Source organism: Nymphaea colorata, chromosome 11 (genome assembly GCF_008831285.2).
Source record: "Nymphaea colorata isolate Beijing-Zhang1983 chromosome 11, ASM883128v2, whole genome shotgun sequence".
Lineage (NCBI taxonomy): Eukaryota > Viridiplantae > Streptophyta > Magnoliopsida > Nymphaeales > Nymphaeaceae > Nymphaea > Nymphaea colorata.
Genome location: NC_045148.1, coordinates 513,634 through 537,288, shown reverse-complemented (window position 1 = coordinate 537,288; position 23,655 = coordinate 513,634). Strand labels below are relative to the sequence as shown.

The window sequence follows — 23,655 nt, the reverse complement described above, 5'->3', positions numbered from 1 at the left end:
AGAGAAAGAAATAGAGTGAGAGAGAGTGGGGTGTCCAGCTGCTGGTCACCCCACCTTAACGGATCTCCAATGGAAATCTCCAATGGAAACAGAGAGAGAGAGAGAGAGAGAGCGAGAGAGAGAGAGAACAGATAAAATGGGAATCAACATCAAAATTTGGGGACAAGAAGTTCCTTAGTTACAAAAACAAATCGTAAGACAGAAGCAAAAAGACGAAATATACAATACAACTCACAGAAAAACGAAATAAGAGGGGTGGGGAAAGAGTGGAAGGACAGAACGACACCATCACCCAGCCACAGAAGGAGGATGATGTCGCAGCCGAATGGCAAAAATGGACATCTCCCTGCACAAGGTGAGCCACAAACTCTGGCGAAGAGAAGGTACCCCTAAAGACCCTGTTGTTGCGCTCCTCTCAAATGCTCCACCAAGCTGAAATGAGCCACAACCTCCATAAACGACCCTAGGAAACAGACAAGTGGGGGGAAGGACAGAAGAGAAAAAGAAGACGAATGGAGGGTGGGTCTGAAAGACTACAAACAAGGGAAGGCCAGGCAAAGGCAACAACACTAAAGAAGAAAGGGCAAAAGGTAAAAAGGTTGACCCGAGACTCAGCCGCGGCTAGACAGAGGGGACACTGGTTAGCTAAACTGATGCCAAGACACTCAAGAAGTCAAAAGTGTTGATGTGACCAGCAAGAAGGAGTCAAACAAAAACAAAGACACGAGGAGAATGGCCAGAGGACCAAAGGGATCGGGGTGGAAGCGACGCCACAGAAGGAACAAAGGAAGCCAAGAAGAAAAAGTGAAATCACGGGAAGGTGAAAGAGGCTAGGATGAGGATGCAAACGATGATAGGTCAACAAGATGGAGGAAAAGAGGAAGGGTGGAAAACATGTAGCACCTGAGAAAGAGAGGTGTGAGAGATGAAACTACTCCAAACGCTTGGGGAAGGCAAGTCAAATTTGGATAAAATGAATAGGGTGATGGGAGAGTGCTCAGTTGCCAGACACCAACACCAAGAACACAGAGAAGACTTACAAGCTCGACTAAAGTTGGTGACCCCAACACCCCCTAGAAGTCACGAAAAAGCAACCATATCCCAACGCGCAAGACGATCCGAAGGCTGATCACCATCCCAAATAAAATGACGAATGATTTTGTCAAACCTATTCAAAATAGCCACAGGAGGTCGAAAGACCATCAGAATATGAAGGAAAACAAACACAAGACAATGTTTAGCAAGAGTAATACAACTTGAGAGAGAAAGCAACTTTTCCTGCTAATATTGAAGGTGATCAACAAGCTTCTGCTCCACTCTATCCCAAAAGGAGGGTGCATGAGGTGACAACTCCAAATAGTCCATAAGCAGGCCAACAGCCTTACACCCAAAGCAAGCTTCAACAAGTACCATGGTAGGATCCACGTGTATGAGGGAAAAGTGACACTTAGAGAAATTAATAGAAAGACTCGATATAAGCTAAAAAACCCAAAGGATGAGCCAAGTTCTCAAGGATGAGCCAAGTTCTCACAATCTGTTGGCGAGAAGCAGTGTCAAATAGAAGAAAGTCATCAACATACTGAAGGGTAGAGAAGGCCTGTAGGTGGGGGAGTGAATGCGATGTGAGGAAGCCAACGACCGCAGCGTGATGAAATAAAATAGAAAAACACTCTGCAACTAAGTTGAAAAGCAAATGCGATAACGGACAACCCTGATGAAGGCCACGACCGAGACAAATAAAATCACCACACAACCCATTGAAGGAGACCGCAAGCTGGGCCCCAGTGACAAGCGAAAGGATCTACTGCCTAAACGACGGACCAAAAGCAAGGTGGGTGAGGAGGTCAGAAAAGAACTCCTAACTAACTGAATCAAAGACCTTAGAGATGTCCAATTTAAATATGAAGGAAGGAAGATGCAGATAATATAGGGAGTGAACAACCTCATTGGCCAGGACAACAGCGTCATGCAAATGCCGACCCTTGGTGAAAGCAACTTGGAAGGGGTTAATGATAGAAAGCAAAACAGGTGCAAGTCGTAAGGAAAACAACTTAGCAATCATCTTGTAAGGTGTGCCCAATATGGAAATCAGGCGAAAGTGGGTGACATCCATAGGGTTAGCACACTTAGACACCAAGGCCCAAGTGGCTCGATTAAATTCTTTGAGAAAGACGGAGTTGGAGGCAAACTCATCACAAAACGCAAACACATCAGCGCTACAAGTCTCCCAAAAGGTGCAAAAAAATTCAATAAGAAAACCATCAATGTCGGACGCCTTACCAGAGCCAAGGGCCCAGACAACGTCTTTGATCTTTTGGTGCAGGAAGGGCTGCTCAAAAGAGAGAGAGAGAGAGGGAGGGAGCCGATAAAATGGGAATGTATACCAAAATTTGGGGACAAGAAGTCTCCTAATTACAGTAACAGACCGCAAGACAGAAGCAAAATATGAAATATACATTACAACTTACAAAAAACGAAATAAGAGGGGTGGGGAAAGAGTGAAAGGACGGAATGACACCCTCATCCAGCCGCAGAAAAAGGATGCCACCGCAGCCGAGTGGCAAAATGGACATCCCCCTGCACAAGACGAGCCACAGACTCCGGTGAAGAGAAGGTGCCTGTGAAAACTCTGTTGTTGCGCTCCTCCCAAATGCACCACCAAGATTAAATGAGTCACAACCTCCAAACACGACCCCAGAAAACAGCCAAGTGGGGGGAAGAATAGAAGAGGAAAAGAAGACGAATTGAGGGTAGGTCTGAAAGACTACTAACAAGGGAAGGCCAAACAGAGGCAAGAATACTAAAGAAAAAAAGGCACAAAGTAAAAAGGTGGACTCGAGACTCAGCCGCAGTGAGACAGAGTGGACACCGGTTAGCTAAGCTGATACCAATGTGCTGCAAGTGGTCAAAACTGTTGATGTGGCCAGCAAAAAGAAGCCAAGCAAAAGTAATGGCACAAGGAGAAGGGCCAGGGGACCAAAGGGATTGGGGTGGGAGCGATGCCATGGAAGAACCATAGGAAGCCAAATAGCAAGAAGAAAAGGTGAAACCCCGAGAAGGTAAAAGAGGACAAGAAGGGGGTGCAAACGATGAGAGGTTAGCAAAGCGGAGGAAAAGAAGAAGGGCAGAAAGCAGGTCACACCAAAAGCGAGAGGGAGAGGTGTGAGAGATGGAACTATTCCAAACACTATGAGAAGGCAGGTCAAATATGGAGCAAATGAAAAGGGTGTTGAGAGAGTACTCAGTTGTCAGATGATGAGAGAGTACTCAGCTGTCAGACGCCACAACCAAAAACACAGAGAAGACTCACAAGCCCGGCTAAGATTGGTAACCCCAGAACCCCCAAGAAGACGGGGAAAGGGAACCATATCCCAGTGCGCAAGGCGATCTGAAAGTCGATCACCATCCCAAATGAAATTACGAATAATTCTGTCAAACCTATTCAGAACAGCTACAGAAGGTCAAAAGACCGTCAAAGCATGGAGGGAGACAGACGCAAGACAATGTTTAGTAAGAGTAATACGACTTGAGAGAGAAAACAACTTTTCTTGCCAACACTGAAGGCAATCTACAAGCTTTTGCTCCACTCAATAACAAAAGGAGGGCGCAGGAGGCGACAAGGTAATCTGAAGACCTAAATAGACCATAGGCAGGCCAACAACCTTATACCTAAAACAAGCTTCTGCAAGAAGTACCATGGCCGGATCCGCGTAGATGAGGGAAATGTGAGATTTAAAGGAATTAATAGAAAGACCCAAGATGAGCTCGAAAACCCGAAGAATGAGCCAAGTTTTTACAATCTGTTGGTGAGAAGCAATGCCAAACAGGAGAAAGTCGTCAACATACTGATGGGTGGAGAAGGCCTGTAAGTGGGGAATGAATGCGTTATGAGGAAGCCAACGACCGCAGCATGATGAAATAAAGCAGAAAAGCACTCAACAACTAGGTTGAAAAGTAAAGACGATAACGGACAACCCTGACGAAGGCCACGACCGAGACAAAAGAAATCACCCCACAACCCATTAAAGGAGACTGCAAGCTGAGCCCCAGTGACAAGCGAAAGGATCCGCTGCCTAAACGATGGGCCAAAAGCAAGGCAGGTGAGGAGGTCAGAAAGGAACTCTCAACTAACCGAATCAAAGGCCTTAGAGATGTCCAACTTAAGGATGAATGAAGGAAGATGCAGAAAGTATAGGGAGTGAACAACCTCATTGCCCATGACAACCGCGTCATGCAAACGCCGACCCTTGATGAACACAACCTGTAATGGGTTAACGATAGAAGGCAAAACAGGCGCAAGCCACAAGGTAAGCAACTTAGCAATAATCTTATAAGGTGTGCCTAAGATGGAGATCGGGCGAAAGTGGGTGACGTCCGTAGGGTTAGGACGCTTAGGCACCAAGACGTAGGTGGCTCCATTAAATTCCTTAAGAAAGATGGAGTTGGAGGCAAACTCATCACAAAACACAAACACATCAGCACTATAAGCCTCCCAAAAGGTGCAAAAAAATTCAATAGGGAAACCATCAATGTCGGGTGCCTTACTAGAGCCAAGGGCCCAAATAGCGTTTTTGATCTCTTGGTGCAGAAAGGGCAGCTTAAGAGAGATCGCACACAAGACGGAGAGGGAGGAGAGGTGAAAGTCTGGCAATGGGGCACAAAAGCGAAGAGGTTTAGAGTAGAAATATCGAAAATGAGCAGTCAAAGCTGGGAGAATGTCATCACCAAAAAAAACTCTGTGGCCGACAACCATGGACTGTAGCAACGCCTGGCGGCGCCTTTTAGAGGTGGCCAAGTGTAAGAATCTAGAATTCTGGTCTCCATTCGAAAGCCAACCCAGCCTAGAATGCTGCTGCCAATAGATGGACTCCCTAACCTGCCACTCCTGAGCAAGACACTAGAGACAAAGGAGATGAGAAGACTGATCTACAGAAATATTGTCAAAAGACTGGATGGACAGGATCTCCTCATCCCAAACAGTCAGCTTAGAAAATTTGCCACTCCAGAAAATGCGTTTCCAAGCAAAGACCTTATTCTTGATGGAATGCAACTTCCGCGAGATCCTAAAAGCAGCCCACCTACCATTGACGATGTGAGCTCACTATTTAGGGACAACAGCCACAAAGGACTCATCACGGAGCCACCAAAGCTGAAAACGGAACCTGGCGCACCCGGTACCAGCCCTACCCCGAAGAAGGGAAAGGAGCAGTGGAGCATGATCAGACAAGTGCCTTGGTCCTAGAACCAAGGAAGACGAAGGGAAAACAGAGAACAACTCAGGCGAGAGGAAGACACGGTCCAACTTACGGAGAATGAGAGGATTCCTATTGTTGGACCAAGTAAACTCACCATTATCCAGAGGCACGTCAAAAAGACCGAACTCTTCAACGAACGGGCAAAAAGCAAACATACACGGACCAGAAGTGATAAGGGACGATGAATCAGTAAGGCTAAGCAAACAATTGAAGTCTCCTGCCAAAAGCCAAGGCAAAGGAGCAATCTGTCAAGCATGATGCAGCTCAGCCCACAGCTAGTCCTACAAAGTCTCAACGCAAGGGCCATAAACTGCAGTAACTAAGACAGAGTCATTGGGCCAGAGACCATTGATAGAGGCTGAGATAGAGTACCTACCAACATGCACAACCACCCCTGTAAGAGGTGGAGACCAAGCCAGCAGGATGCCACCAGCGGCCCTATTAGTAGGAAGGAACCCAAAGGCCGGCTGACGCAACAACGTATGAACACAAGCATAAGAGATCACAGATAGCTTGGTCTCAATTGTGATAAGCACTGAAGGTCCATGTTGACGGACCCAAGATGAGAGATATCTACACCGATAATGGGCACTCAGGCCCCGCACATTCCAGCACGCAAGAGAGAGAGAGAGAGAGAAAAATATAGTGTTATAATGTCATGTAGTATTATATTGTTGCATAGCAATATATAGTGTTATATAGTGTTATTGTGCTACAATGTTGTGGTGCTATTCTGTTATATAATATTATAGTGTTATGTAGTGTTACAGTTAGGCATAGTATTATAGAAATATATAGTGTTGCATAGTGTTTTTAGTGTGAATAGGTATATATGGTGTTATAGTGTTACACTATGTTATATTGTATTATAGTGTTATATATTGTTTTAGTGTTACATATAGTGTTATATATAGTGTTATAAAGTGTTATAGTGCCTTAGTATTACACAGTGACATAGGGTTAAATAATGTTACTGTGTCATAGGCTTATAGTGTTATATAATATTATAGTGTCAAATAGTTATAGTGTTAAGGTGTTATAGTGGTATATTGTGTTATAGTATTATGGTATTATAGTGTTATAGTGTTATATAATGTCATGTAGTGTTATATAGTGTTGTAGAATTATACGGTGTTAAGGTGTTATGTTATAGTGTTGTGTAAGATTATAGTGTTATATAGTGTTATGTAGTGTTACACAGTATTATAGTGTTATAATTTTGTACAGGCTTGTAGTGTTATATAGTATTATGGTGTTGTGGTGTTATAGTGTATTATATTGTTATATAATGTTATAATGCTATATATTGTTATAGTTTATATAGTGTTATAATGTGACATAGTTTTGTAGTGTTATGTAATGTCATAGTGTGTTATAGTGTTACAATGTTAAAGTGTTATAGTGTTATATGGCATTATATAGCAATATATAGTGTTATATAGCGTTATATAGTGTTATTGTGTTATATATAGTGTCATGGTGCTATATATTTTTATATAGTACTGTTGTGTTATATAGTGTAATAGTGTCGTAGTGCTATATTGTGTAATATAATGTCATTGTGTTATGTTGTAATATAGTGTTGTAGTATTGCACAGTTGTAGTACTATGTGGTGTTATGTAGCGTTATAGTGTTATATTATGTTATTGTGTTGTATAGTGTTATAATGTTATATAGTGTTATGGTGTCATATAGTGTTAGAGTGTTATATAGTGTTACATAGTGTTATATTGTCATAGTGTTATATAGTATTATAATGTTATATTGTGTTATAGTAATATATTGTGTTATAACGTTATAGTGTTATGGTGTCCTATAGTGTTATAACATTATATAGTGTTACACAATGATACATTGTTATATGCTGTTATAGAATTATATAATGTTATAGTGTTATGGTGATATATAGAATTATATAGTAATAGTGTTACATAATGTTATATAGTGTAATAGTGTTATACAGTGTTATATAGTGTCATGTAGTATTATATAGTGTTAAATAGTGTTATTGTGTTTTAGTATTATACTATTATACAAGGATATAGTGTTATAGTATTATATTGTGTTTTATAGTGTTATATAGTGTAATAGTGTTATATGTTGTTATAGTGTTATAGTGTTATGCAGTGTTATATAATGGCATAGTGTTATATAATGTTAAGTGTTATATAGTGTTATAGTATTATATAGTGTTATATTGTTTTTGTTTCATAGTGATATATAGAGTTCTACATTCTTTTCTTGTTGTGGTGTTATATGATGGTATAGTGTTTTATAGTGTTATAGTATTAGAGTGTTGTAGTGTTTTACAGTGTTAGATAGAGTTATAAAATTATATAGTATTACATAGTGTTATAGTATTATATAGTATTATATACTATATAATGTTATATATTCTATAGTATTACATAGTGTTATATAGTGTTACACATTTATAGTGGCATATAGTGTCATATATTGCTATTGTGTGATAGTGTTATGGTGTGATATAATGGTAAATGTTGATATACTGCTACAACATTACAAAATGTCATAGTTTTTTTATAATGCTATAGTGTAATAGTGTTATGAACTGTGATGGCATTATAGAGTGTTATAGTGTTTTGTTGTGTTATATACTCAAATCTTTATATTGTTATATAGTGTCATATAATTTTTTGTTTTGCGGTGTTATAGTGTTATGTTATTATTTATTGTTATATAGTATTATAATGTAATTTAGTGTAATAGTGTTATAGTTTTATATAATATTATAGTGTTATAGAGTTACGTGATGTAATTGTTTTGTGTTATGGTGCTATACAATGTTATATAGTGTTATATGTTGTTATATATCATGATAGTGTTAGATAGTATTATATGTTATTTAGTATAATAGTGTCATATTGCTATAGTGTTATACAATGTTATAGTGTTATGGTGTTATAGTGTTATACAATGTTATATTGTTATATAGTGTAATACTGCTATGGTGTTACATAGTGTAATTGTGTACATGTAATTATACTATTGTCTAGTATTATAGTGTTATATAATGTTGTATAGTGTTATAGTGTAATGTAGTGTTACAGTGTTATCTAGTGTAACAGTGTTTTGGTGATATATATTGTTATTTTGTTATATAGTGCTATAATGTCATATAGTTTTATGGTATTATTTAGTGTTGTATAATGTTACGATGTTATATACTGTAATAATCTTATATAGTGTTATTGTGTTGTAGAGTGTTATAGGTTATATAGTAAGATAGAATTATATGATGTTATATAGTGTGATATAGTATTATAGAGTTATATAGTGACACAGACTTATATGGTGTTACAGTGTTATGTATTGTTCTAATGTTATAGTGTTATATACTTTTATATAGTATTATAGTTTTATATAGTGTTATATTATTATATAGTATTACAATGTTGTATGGTGTTATATATGTTTTGGTGTTATATAGTGTTATGCGGTGTTATAGTATTACATAGTGTTATGGTATTGTATGGTGTTGTATAGTGTTATAATGGTATATAATGTTACATAGTGTTAAAGTGTTATATTGTGTTAAATAGCGGTATAGTATTATATCGTTATAGTATTATATAGTGTTGTAGTGTTATATAATATTGAATAGTGTCCTAGTGTTACAATGTTATTGTGTTATATAGTGTTATATTGTGCTATACTTATTGTTATAGCATCATAGTGTTATATACAGTTATATAGTATTGTAGTGTTAGAGTGTTATATAGTGCTATATTGTGTGATATATTGTTTAAGTGTTACATAGTATTATAGTTTTTTATGGTGTTATAGTGTTATAATGTTACACTGTTATAATGTCATATAGTTGTGTAGTGTTATATAGTATTATAACGTTATAATGTTATAGTGTCATATATTATTATAATGTTATATAGTATTGTAGTGTTCTATAGAGTTATGTAGTATTATATTTTATTTAGTATTTTTGTATTATATAGGGTTATAAATTATTTTTAGTGTCATATGGTCTTGTGGGTTTGTAGTGTTATATAGTGTTATATTGTATTATAGCGTTATAGTACTATAGTGCTATAATTTTATATAGTGTCATAATGTTATATAGTGCTATGTTGTGCTACAACGTCGTAGTATTATAGTGTTATAGAGTATTATTGTGTTATAGTTTTATTGTGTTATATAGGGCTATATTGTGTTCTATAGTGTTATAGTGTCATATAGTATTATAGTGTTTTATAGTTTTATAGTGTTATATAGTGTTATACATTGTTGTTCTCTGATACATAATGCTATATAGTGTTATATATTGTTATGGTGTTATAGTATTGTACTATTTTTAGTGTGTTATATAATGTTATTGTGTTATAGGCTTATACTATAGTGTCATATAGTGTTATAGTGTTAGTGCTCTATAGTGTTATATTGTTTTATTGTATCATTATATTACCGTGCCACATAGTGTTTTATGTTATATAATGTTATAGAGTGTTATAGAATTATACAGTTTTATAGTGCTATAATGTTATACAGTCATATAGTGTTATAGCGTTATATAGTTTTATAATGTTATAATTTTATATTGTTATATAGTGTTATAGAGTCTTATAGTGTTACATAGTGCTATAGAGTCTTATAGTATTATATAGTGTTATAGTGTTATTGTGTCATATTGTGTAATATAGTGTTATAGTGTAATAGTGTTAGAGTGTCATACCGTAAGAATGTTATATTGTTATATAATGCTATAGTATCATAGTGTTATAGTGTATTGTGGTGTCAAATAATATTACAGTGTCATATAATGTTATATAATGTTATATAGTATTATAATGTTATGTTGGATTATAGTGTTATGTAAGGTTAGAGTGATATTGAGTGTTGTAATGTTATAATGTTACAGTGAAATATAGAGTTATTGTGTTATATGGTATTATATAGTGTTATATAACATTATATATTGTCATAGTGTTATGGTGCTATATAGTGTTATAGAGTATTTTATACTGATATTTTGGCGTATAGTTATATAATGTAATAGTGTTATAGTGTTATATAGTATTACATTGCATTATATTTTTATAAAGAATTATGTCATACAATGTTGTCATGTTATAGTATTATAAGTTATATAGTGTTATGTAGTTTTACATAGTGTTATAGAGTTATATAGTTTTATAGTGTTAAAGCATCATAGTATTACACAATGTTGTAGTGTTGTAGTGTTAGAGTGTTAGAGTGTTATAGTATTATATAGAAGAATATTGTCATGTTGTTATATTGTATTATAGTGTTACAATGTTATATAACATAATAGTGTTGTATAATGTTATAGTGTTATATATTGTTGACATTATAACATTATTATGTTATAGTGTTATATCGTGTTATGTAGCGTTACATATTGTTATAGTCTTATGTAGTGTTATGGTGATATATAGTATTATATAATGTTATATAGTGATATTGTGTCATATAGTTATATACTGTAATAGTGTTGTAGTGTTATATGTTGTTATAGTGTTATAAAGATATATAGTGTCATATAATGTTAAAATGTTATAGTGTTATGTTGTTATAGTGTCATATGTTGTTACTTAGTGTTTTAGTGTTATATAGTGTTACCTAATGTCATAGTGTTATAGTGTTATATAGTATTATAATGTGGTAGTGTTATAGTGCTATATGGTCTTATATACTGTTATAGTGTCATAGTGTTTTATTATTATATTGTGTTATATGGTGTTATAGTGTTATACAGTGTTATTATATTGTTGTATTGTGTTATATGGTGTTATAGTGTTATTATATTGTTGTATTGTGTTATATGGTGTTATAGTGTTATTATATTGTTATATTGTGTTACAGAATTATTTTGTTATATTGTTATATAGTGTTTTAGTGTTATACAATGTTATAATGTTATATAGTTTTATAGTGTTATATAGTGTCACAGTATTATTGTGTTATATAGTGTTACAGTGTAATGTACTATTACAGTGTTACATAGTGTTACAATGTTATAGGGTTATATAGTGTCATAATAATATAAAGTGTTATATAGTGTTATAATATTAAATAGTGTCATATACAGTTATAATGTTACACAATGTTATAGTTTTATATATTGTTATAGTGTTATATTTGTGTTATTGTGTCACATAGTGTTATATAATTTTATAGTGTTATAATGTTATAGTGTTATGTTGTATTGTAGTTTTATGTAATATTGTTGTGTTAGATAGTGTTATAGTGTCATAGTGTTGTTGTGTTATATAGTGTTATTTTATGTTATATAGTGTAATAGTGTTATTGTTGTATATAGTGTTATATTGTTTTTTATACTGTTAAAATGTTATAGTGTTGTATTGTGTTATATAATATTATAGTGTTAATAAAGAGTGATATATAGTGTTATAGTGTTATATTGTTATAGTGTTATATAGTATTATAGTTTTATAGTGTTATACATTATTGTATCGTTTTTTGTAGTGTTATCAAGTTATATTGTGTTAATAGTATTATGGTGTTACATAATGTTATTTAATGTTATATTGCCATACAGTACTATAGTATTATATAGTGTTATATTATGTTTTTTTTGTTATGTGGTTATACAGTGTTATATTGTATCATAGTGTTACACAATGTTATAGTGTTATAGTTTTATATAGTCTTATAGTGTTACATAGTGTCATAGTGTCATATAATGTCATTGTGTTATAGGCTTATATTGTTATATGATGTTATAACATTATGTTGGTATAGTGTAATATAGTGTTAGAGTGTTAAAGTCTTATAGTGTTATTTTCTGATATAGTATTATGGTATTATAGTGTTGTATACTACAGCATAGTGTTATAGTATAACATAATATCATATAATGTTATATAGTGTTATAGAATAATTTAGTGTTATGGTGTTACAGTGTTATATAGTTTATAGTGTTATATAGGGTTCTAATGTTATAGTGTTAAAGTGTTATAATGTTATACAATTTTATAGTGTTATATAGAATTATTGTGTCATATATTGTTATATAGTGTTATATTGTGTCATAGCCTTATAACATTATGTAGTGTTCTAGTCATATATAGTGTGATAATGTTATAGTGTTATATAATATCATTATGTTATATGGTGATATATAGTGTTATATGGCGTTATATAGTGTTATATGGTATTATATAGTGTAATAGTGTTACAGTATTATATAGTGTTGTATATTATTGTAGCATTATATGTTGTATTGTTATATAGTGTTATAATGTTATATTGTTTTACTGTTATATAGTGTCATATAGTGTTATAATGTTATAGTGTTATATATGACTACATTGTGTTATGGTGTTATGTAATGTCATTGTGTTATTTTGTTATATAGTGTTATATTGTTGTAATGTTGTAGTAATATATAGTGTTATAGTGTTACATAATATTATAATATTATATTGTGTTATAAAGTGTTACACTATTATATTGTGTTATATCATGTTATAGTGTTATACATTATTGTATGTTGTTATAATATTATAAAGTGTTGTATACTGTTATAATGTTGTACGGTGTTGTAGTGTTATTTAGTGTTATAGTGTTATATATTGTGGTTGTGTTATGTATTGTTATATAGTGTTATAGTGAGTTATATTGTGTCATATAATGTGATATTGTTTTATGCGTGTCATAGATTATATTGTTCTATTGTGTTATATAGATTTTTAATGTTAGATAGTGTTATAAATTTACAGTGTTATAGTGTTATATAGTGTTATAGAGTTATATAATGTTGCAGTCTTATAGTGTTATGGTGTCAGGGTATTATAGTGTTATATATATTATAGTGTTTTATAGTCTTATGTAATGTTATGGTTTCATATGGTGTTATGATGTTATATACATTGTTATAGTGTTATTGAGTTATAGTGTTATATTGTATTATAATATTACATAGTGTTATATAGTGTTACATAGAGTTTTTATTGTTATAGTGTTATCGGGTGATATGATGTTTTATAGTGTTATAGTGCAATAGTGTTTTATAGTGCTATAGTGTCATCCAATGGAACTGTGTAATAGTGTTATGTAAGTGTTATATAAAGTTATATAGTGTTATATAAAGTTCTATAGCTTTACGGTGTTATATGATGTTATATAGTGTTATTTTGTCATAATTATAATGCTATAAAGTGTTGTAGTGCTAAAGTGTTATATAGTGACATTGTGTTGTTGTGTTAGTATTATAATGTTATATAATGTTATAGTGTCATTGCATAGGAGTGTCATAGTATTATGCAGTGTTTATAGTGATATAGTGTTATACAGTGTTACACTGTTATAGTGTTATAAATTGTTATGTAATCTAATTGTGTGCTCGTGTTATATAACGGTACATTCTTTTTGTGTCACATGGTGTTATAGTGTTATAGTGTTATATAATGTTATAGTGTCATATAATGTTATAGTGTTATATAGTGTTATAATGTTATAGCGTTATATAGTGTTATATAATGTTACATAGTGCTCTATACTTTAAACTGTTATAGTGTTATAATTTGTTATATACTTTAATTGTGTTGTCGTGTTATATAGTGGTATATTGTTATAATGTCACATAGTGTTATAGTATTATAGTGTTATATAGTGTTATAGTATTATAGTGTTACAGTGTTATGTAGTGTTATGTATTGTTATAGTGTTATGGTGTTATATAATTTTATACTATTATATAATGTTATATTGCGATAGAGTGTCATAGTGTTACAGTGTTATATAGTGTTATAGTCATATATAGTGTATTATATGGTGTTGTATAATGTTATATTGGGTTATAGTGTTATATAGTGTTATTTTGTTATATAGTGTTATAGTGTTTTCTAGTCTCATATAATGTATAGTGTCATAGTGTCATAATGTTATTCTGTTATATAGTATTATATAGTGTCATAGTGTTATATATTGTTATATAATGTTTTAGTGTTATAGATTAATAGGCTCATGGTGTTATATAGCGATGTATAGTGTTATAGTGTTATATAGTATTAGAGTGTTATACTGTTATGTAGTATTATATTGTGTTATAATGTTATAGTGTTATATGGTGTTATCCTATCATATAGTGTTATAGTATTACTTAGGGTCAAAGTGTTGTAGTGTTATTGTGCTATATTGTGTTATAGCATTATATTGTTATATAATGTTATAGTATTATAGTGTTATCAAATTATATAGTGTTATATTATGTTATATAGTGTCATATGGTATTATAGAATTATGTATTGTTATATTATTATATATAGTGATAAGGTGTAATATAGTGTTATATTAATATATTGTGATATGTTGTGATATTGTGTTATATAGCATTTTAGTATTATACTATGTTATAATATTATATAGTGTCACATAGTGTTATATAGTTATATATCATTATATTGCATTATAGTGTTATAGTGTCATATAGTGTTGCATTGTTTTGTAGTGTTATAGTGTCATGTAGTTTTACAGTGTTATATATTGACATAGTGTTATATAGTTTTATATAGTGTTATGTATTATAGTATTATATAGTTTTATATAGTGTTATAGTGTCATATAGTGTTATTGTGTTATAGTGTTGAATAATATTATAGTGTTATATATTGCTATATAGTGTTCTAGTATTATGTGGTGTTATACAATGTTGTGGTGTTATATAGTGTTTGAGTATTATATAGTATTATAGTGTGATAGTGTTGTAGTATTATGTAGTGTTATACAGTATTGTGATGTTATATAGTGTTTGAGTATTATATGGTGTTATAGTGTGTTAGTGTTATATTGTGTTATAGTGTTATATAGAGTTATAGTATTATATAGTGTTATTTAGTGTTATAGTGTTATGTAGTGTAATAGTATTATATATTGTCATATTATGTTATATTATATTATAGTGTTATAGTGTAATAGCGTTAAAGTGTTACAGCGGTATATAGTGTTATAGTATTATAGTGTTATGAAGTATTATAGTGTAGTATAGTATCATCGTGTTAATGTGTTATATAGTATTATAGTATTATAGTATTATATAGTGTTTAATAATGTTATGCGGTATTATAGTTTTATATGGTGTTATAGTTTTATATAGTGTTATATGGTGTTATAGTGATATCGCTTTATATAGTGTCGTTGTGAAATATAGTTTTATATAGTGTCATCTTGTTATATAGTGCTAGAATGTAATGTAGTGTTATAGTGTTATCATGTTATATAGTGTCATATTGTTATAGCATTATATAGAGTTATGGTATTATAGTGTTGTATAGTGGTATTGTGAAAGAGTTATACAGTGTTGTCTGTTGTTATAGTGTTATGGTGTTATAACATTATATTGTTGTAGTGTAATAGTATTATATAGTGTTATTTTGTAATATAGTATTAGATAGTGTTATGGTGATGTAGTGTTATATATTATCATGTGATATATAATTTTTGTGTTGTAGTGTTATATATTGTTACAGAATTATAGTGTTATATATTGTTATAGTATTATATGTTATTATGCATGTGTTATAGCGTTATATAGTGTTATAGCATTATATAGCATCACATAGTGTCACGACCCAATTTTTGACACCAAAAATTTTCTTTCATTTATATAATATAGCGGAAGCAATATTGAGTCATGACCAGAACAGAAGACATTGTTTTATTTCGATAATAAAATACTGGACCCAAACAAAAATAACCACAAATCTCCAAAACCGACGCAGTGCCCAGAATGCCAATGCCCGTCTATCACAAGACTGAGGTCGTCGCTCCAAAGCCAAAATCTATCAAGGACTACCTGTAGATAGAAAGAAGGGTCAGAATTCCTCTGAGTATGAGAAAATCCAGCCATGTGTGGAACATGGCCCATCAAAATAATATCTGGTTTTTTGTAAAACAAATATCTTCAAATCTTAACACATATTAGAGTAACGTCACATGTTCAGCAACAAAACGAGGTGTGCACAACCTCCCAAAATTTCGTAGGCTTCCAACCGTGGTCCTCTGACAATGTCAAGGTCATCGTGCCGAGCAACAGAAATCCCCGTGGGCACTCACGGGCAGAACAGAACATCTCTTCACCAGGCGATCCAACGGATCGAGGGTACCTGAAGTGAAGCCTCCTGAGATATCCCAGATCGCCGCTGCAGCAGCATGGCCCCTCTAGGAACCCGGTTTGAGGGACCAGGAGATGGCTCTCTCCCAACACAGCAGCAGTACCCCGGGCCCTTGTGCCGCCCAATACCCTGTGGGCCCTCCAGTACAGCCAGAGGAGTGTGACCACTACCTCCCGGGACAAAACCAAACACTGGGCAAAACAGAAAGCTCGCACTCGCATAAACCATCGCACAAAGTCCACGTTTCACCTTCGAATTTCAAAAGTGAGGGTTTCTCAATGCTAGACATCGTCTAGTACCTCTCACAGAAACCGCCCTCAGGCTCGGTTTCTCGGACAGAAACAACAAGACATTTCTAATTCAATTCAATGACAACGAAGCAAAGTCTAGTAGTAATGCCATAACGCAAAACACATCACGTTTAAAATTAACACAATAATCACTATTTCAAAACAAGATAGTTCAATAGCCTTCTCCTGAAATTTAAATAACCCAAAAGGTACCACAGAGCAATAATGTATAACATTACGTTTTTCCTTCGAAATTACATACAAATATAAGAAAACCCCCTTTTTGACAATTTAAGAAACTGAGAGGGTACCAAAACGTGATTTCACATTAAACCCCGGTTTTTACTGAAAATTTCTCTCACAAACCTCTTTTTGAAGAGGTTTTCAGCAAAAACGTTGCGGCATTGTGTTCTAAAATTTATAACAGCTTATTCGTAAATTATGCTAATTAGGTGGACCCGCTCTGTAATTTTTCATCATTGATATAAATTTGGCCCACGCTCGTTTTTCTTCATTTCACGCCTGCGTTTTCTCTCTCCTCACGAGCGCCTCTTCCTCGTCTTCGTATTCGTCCGGTGGTGGAGTCTCCACCTTGCTTCCATGACCAAAACCAGAGAGAGATCTCTTTGTCTCGCGCCAAGGCTCCTTCCTCGCATGGTTCGCTCGACGGTGAAGCTTTCGTCGTCCTCAAAGGGGAACGAACCAGAGAGGAGGAGATTGTCTTCCTCCCCTGCCCTGACGCTAGGGTTCTTCGTGCGCTGCTTGCAATCGACCGTCCGACCCTCTTAGCCGCCGCTGCCTCCTCTGCTGCTACCGTTTTTCATCTCTGCCTTGCGACGTGTGGAGGAACCGGCAGGGAAGGAGGAACGACGGGAGGGTTACTGTTTTCCCCCAAACCGCTTCTGTTACAACCATCACGGTGTTCCCTTCTCTTGGAGCTCTCCAGCAACAAGAAGATTGAAGAAAACGCCCCTGCTGTCGGCGTCCGTGGCAGAAGAAAAAGGAAATCGAGGCCTCGTTCTTCACGGGAGGGGATGACTGAACGGGGGTTTCAGTCGAAACCCCTCAGTAAAGACCGTACCCCATTTTTTTGTGTGTGTGTTTTTATATCAGATAAGCATGCTCTGCTTTTTTTTTAGGATTGAATGTAGTTTGGTTTCTCACGGATGAACACCCATAGCGTAATACAGAAAATCCGAGTAAAACATAAGCAGAACGGGAATCTAGAACCTCATGCTTGGATTCATTCTACATGTATATGTATCTATACAAACTCAAAATATACAGGCTTCATGCTCCATTCATGATCGAAAATCCCCATACCTTTGAACTTTGTAGCAACTTCCAACAGCAACCCCTGCTTCTGGTTCTCTTCCCGCAGCCACGAGCCTCAGTTCCAAGAAGAGAGCAAAAAGGAAAACGTTTCTCACTCGTTCTCTCTCTCTCTTTCTTTCTAATGTTGGACGAGCTCCTCTAAGCCTGCGGTAACAGAAAAGTCCTTGCTGTAAAATGTGGTTACATATGCCCTTATCCCTATCTTTTCCACAGATCTCTCCCTTTGATAAGCTTGATAGTTGGAAAAGGATAAGGAGAGAAAATCGTGGGGCTTACATTCTTCCCCCCTAAAAAGAAATTTCGTCCTCGAAATTTTAGCGTACCTTATTGAAATAGTTGAGGGTAGCTATTTTTCATGTCTTCTTCTGGTTCCTACGTACATTCTTTGATGCCATGATGTTGCCATTCCACTTGAACTAATGGGATGGTCTTCTTTCGCAACGCATGTTCCTTCCGGTCTATGATTCGAAGTGGCTTTTCATCTGTTGTCACGTCCTCTTGCAAATCAACCTCTTCGTAGTCTATCACATGCGAAGGATCAGGTACATATTTCCTTAGCATCGACACATGAAATACTGGATGAACATGACTATATTGTAGTGGAAGTGCAATTCGATATGCCACCACTCCAACTTTTTCCAGAATCTCGAATGGACCAATGTATCTTGGACTTAATTTTCCTTTCTTTCCGAATCGAAAAACACTTTTAGTGGGTGATATCTTGATAAAAACATGATCTCCTGCTTCAAAAGCTAGCTCTCTTCGTCGTTGGTCTGCATAACTCTTTTGTCGACTTTGGGCAGCCAATAATTTCTTTCTAATCATGTTGACTTGATCAGTATAATGTTGTATTACTAAAGGATCCTCAATCTTGTTGTCTCCTATCTCAGTCCAACACGACGGTGATCTACAAGGTCGGCCATAAAGAGCTTCAAACGGAGCCATTCCAATGCTAGAGTGATAGCTGTTGTTGTAGGCAAATTCAGCCAACTTCACATGTTTATCCCATTCACCCTTCCACTGCAAAACACAAGCTCTTAACATGTCTTCAAGAGTCTGGATGGTTCGTTCAGACTGTCCATCTGTCTGCGGATGAAATGCTGTACTCAGTTTCAATTTTGTTCCCAACGCTTCCTGCAACCTTCGCCAAAACTTGGATGTAAATCTTGGATCTCTGTCGGAGATTATTGATTTAGGGATTCCATGAAGTCTCACAATTTCATCAACATACAAATCTGCCAGACTTTCTAGTGATTGTGAAATCTTGATCGGAAGAAAATGTGCAGACTTAGTTAGGCGGTCTACCACTACCCAAATAGCATCGTGTTGTCGTCGAGTACGTGGTAACCCCACTACGAAGTCCATGGTAATGTCTTCCCATTTCCATTGAGGAATTTCGATCTGTTGCATCAAACCACCTGGTTTCTGATGTTCCACTTTAACCTGTTGACACACCAAGCATCGTGAGACGAACTCAGCAATCTCTTTCTTCATTCCTGGCCACCAGAAGTTTATCCTTAAATTTTGATACATCTTTGTGCTTCCTGGATGTATGGTGTATCTTGTCTTGTGTGCCTCTTCTAGCAGTTTGTTTTTCACCTCATGATCATTCGGAACCCACAATCCACCATTGAACCATATAGATCCATCGTCATCTTCAGAATAAAGAGTTTCTTCCTCCTTGTGACACTCAAGTATTAACTTTGCATATTCAGGGCTCTGTTTTTGTTTCTCAATGATTTCTTCAAGAAACCTATCTCGTCTAATTCCAGCACACTTCACTGTTCCATTATCATCTCGTAATGGATGCAATTGCTCAAAGTCTTTCACCAAATTTCATGTCTGCATTAACAATCCAGCAGCTTTAGCAGGCACCTTTCTACTGAGTGCATCATCTACCACATTGACCTTTCCTGGATTATACTTTATCTCAAAGTCATAATCTTTAAGATATTCCAACCATCTTCTCTATCTTACGTCCAATTCCTTCTGCGAGAACAAATATTCGAGAGATTTGTGGTTAGAAAATACTTCAAATTCCACACCATAGAGATAATGTTTCCATATTTTTAATGCAAATACCACTGCTCCTAATTCCAAATCATGTGTTGGATAGTTCTTCTCGTGTTGTTTTAGTTGTCTAGAGGCATATGCTATGACTTTATCTCCTTGCATAAGCACGGCTCCATAACCTGTTCCTGAAGCATCAATATATACCACAATCTCTTTTCTCCCTTTTGGTAGTGTTAGAATTGGAGCACTTGTCAAACTATCTTTCAACATCTGGAAACTCTTCTGACATCATCTGTCCACGTAAATTTCACTCTCTTCTAAAGCATTTTTGTTATTGGGGTTGCAATTCTCGAGAAATTCTTAATGAACTTCCTGTAATAACATGCCAAACCAAGAAAACTTATTATTTTGGTCACATTGGTTGGCACATTTCATTGTTGAACAACTTCTACCTTGGCCAGATCAACTGACACTCCCTCCTTAGAGATGATGTGTCCCAAGAAATTTATTTTGTCTAGCCAAAACTCTCACTTGGAGTACTTGGCATACAGTTAGTCTTGTCTCAAAATTTTCAACACATGCTCGAGATGTACTGCATGTGATGCTTAACACTCCAAGTACACTAGCACATCATCGATAATTACTATGACGAATCGATCCTAGTACTCATGAAATATCCGATTCATGAGACCCATAAAAGCTACAGTAAAAACACAATCATTTAGGACAAATATAAAACTTCGAAACTCAATATTCACAATAAATCAAAAACACCCTTCTTTAATTTGCTCGAATGACCTTCTTCTGCTTGTGATCGACATTGGCATTGGACATGGACTCTAGACACTGGGCTCTGATACCAAAGTTGTCACGACCCAATTTTTGACACCAAAAATTTTCTTTCATTTATATAATATAGCGGAAGCAATATTGAGTCATGACCAGAACAGAAGACATTGTTTTATTTCGATAATAAAATACTGGACCCAAACAAAAATAACCACAAATCTCCAAAACCGACGCAGTGCCCAGAATGCCAATGCCCGTCTATCACAAGACTGAGGTCGTCGCTCCAAAGCCAAAATCTATCAAGGACTACCTGTAGATAGAAAGAAGGGTCAGAATTCCTCTGAGTATGAGAAAATCCAGCCATGTGTGGAACATGGCCCATCAAAATAATATCTGGTTTTTTGTAAAACAAATATCTTCAAATCTTAACACATATTAGAGTAACGTCACATGTTCAGCAACAAAACGAGGTGTGCACAACCTCCCAAAATTTCGTAGGCTTCCAACCGTGGTCCTCTGACAATGTCAAGGTCATCGTGCCGAGCAACAGAAATCCCCGTGGGCACTCACGGGCAGAACAGAACATCTCTTCACCAGGCGATCCAACGGATCGAGGGTACCTGAAGTGAAGCCTCCTGAGATATCCCAGATCGCCGCTGCAGCAGCATGGCCCCTCTAGGAACCCGGTTTGAGGGACCAGGAGATGGCTCTCTCCCAACACAGCAGTAGTACCCCGGGCCCTTGTGCCGCCCAATACCCTGTGGGCCCTCCAGTACAGCCAGAGGAGTGTGACCACTACCTCCCGGGACAAAACCAAACACTGGGCAAAACAGAAAGCTCGCACTCGCATAAACCATCGCACAAAGTCCACGTTTCACCTTCGAATTTCAAAAGTGAGGGTTTCTCAATGCTAGACATCGTCTAGTACCTCTCACAGAAACCGCCCTCAGGCTCGGTTTCTCGGACAGAAACAACAAGACATTTCTAATTCAATTCAATGACAACGAAGCAAAGTCTAGTAGTAATGCCATAACGCAAAACACATCACGTTTAAAATTAACACAATAATCACTATTTCAAAACAAGATAGTTCAATAGCCTTCTCCTGAAATTTAAATAACCCAAAAGGTACCACAGAGCAATAATGTATAACATTACGTTTTTCCTTCGAAATTACATACAAATATAAGAAAACCCCCTTTTTGACAATTTAAGAAACTGAGAGGGTACCAAAACGTGATTTCACATTAAACCCCGGTTTTTACTGAAAATTTCTCTCACAAACCTCTTTTTGAAGAGGTTTTCAGCAAAAACGTTGCGGCATTGTGTTCTAAAATTTATAACAGCTTATTCGTAAATTATGCTAATTAGGTGGACCCGCTTTGTAATTTTTCATCATTGATATAAATTTGGCCCACGCTCGTTTTTCTTCATTTCACGCCTGCGTTTTCTCTCTCCTCACGAGCGCCTCTTCCTCGTCTTCGTATTCGTCCGGTGGTGGAGTCTCCACCTTGCTTCCATGACCAAAACCAGAGAGAGATCTCTCTGTCTCGCGCCAAGGCTCCTTCCTCGCATGGTTCGCTCGACGGTGAAGCTTTCGTCGTCCTCAAAGGGGAACGAACCAGAGAGGAGGAGATTGTCTTCCTCCCCTACCCTGACGCTAGGGTTCTTCGTGCGCTGCTTCCAATCGACCGTCCGACCCTCTTAGCCGCCGCTGCCTCCTCTGCTGCTACCGTTTTTCATCTCTGCCTTGCGACGTGTGGAGGAACCGACAGGGAAGGAGGAACGACGGGAGGGTTACTGTTTTCCCCCAAACCGCTTCTGTTACAACCATCACGGTGTTCCCTTCTCTTGGAGCTCTCCAGCAACAAGAAGATTGAAGAAAACGCCCCTGCTGTCGGCGTCCGTGGCAAAAGAAAAAGGAAATCGAGGCCTCGTTCTTCACGGGAGGGGATGACTGAACGGGGGTTTCAGTCGAAACCCCTCAGTAAAGACCGTACCCCATTTTTTTGTGTGTGTGTTTTTATATCAGATAAGCATGCTCTGCTTTTTTTTTAGGATTGAATGTAGTTTGGTTTCTCACGGATGAACACCCATAGCGTAATACAGAAAATCCGAGTAAAACATAAGCAGAACGGGAATCTAGAACCTCATGCTTGGATTCATTCTACATGTATATGTATCTATACAAACTCAAAATATACAGGCTTCATGCTCCATTCATGATCGAAAATCCCCATACCTTTGAACTTTGTAGCAACTTCCAACAGCAACCCCTGCTTCTGGTTCTCTTCCCGCAGCCACGAGCCTCAGTTCCAAGAAGAGAGCAAAAAGGAAAACGTTTCTCACTCGTTCTCTCTCTCTCTTTCTTTCTAATGTTGGACGAGCTCCTCTAAGCCTGCGGTAACAGAAAAGTCCTTGCTGTAAAATGTGGTTACATATGCCCTTATCCCTATCTTTTCCACAGATCTCTCCCTTTGATAAGCTTGATAGTTGGAAAAGGATAAGGAGAGAAAATCGTGGGGCTTACACATAGTGTTACGTAATGTTAAAGTGTTATACATTGTTGTAATGTTATATAGTGTTATAGTGTTATAAAGTCTTATAGTGTAGTTACAACATATTATAATGTCACATACTATTATTGCGATACAGAGTATTGTATAATTATATAGTGTTATAGTGTTCTGTGGTGTTATCATGTTATAGTATTATATCGTGTTATAGTTTTACATAATGTTAAAGTTATATAGAGTGTTACATAATGTTATATAGTTAAAGAGTTATATTGTGTTATATAGTGTTATATAGTGTTATAATGTTATTGTATTATAATGTTA

At 35.6% G+C, this 23,655-nt stretch overlaps 1 protein-coding gene across 1 annotated transcript in view; it reads left to right on the top strand.

Moving 5' to 3' along the window:
- The first annotated feature begins 4,846 nt into the window (after positions 1-4,846).
- The window catches only part of LOC116264275 (subtilisin-like serine-protease S), a 34,453-nt gene continuing 15,644 nt past the window's right edge, over positions 4,847-23,655 (top strand). Inside the window, 1 exon segment of the mRNA XM_050080551.1 lies at positions 4,847-5,174. Coding sequence (XP_049936508.1) covers positions 4,847-5,174 — 328 coding nt within the window.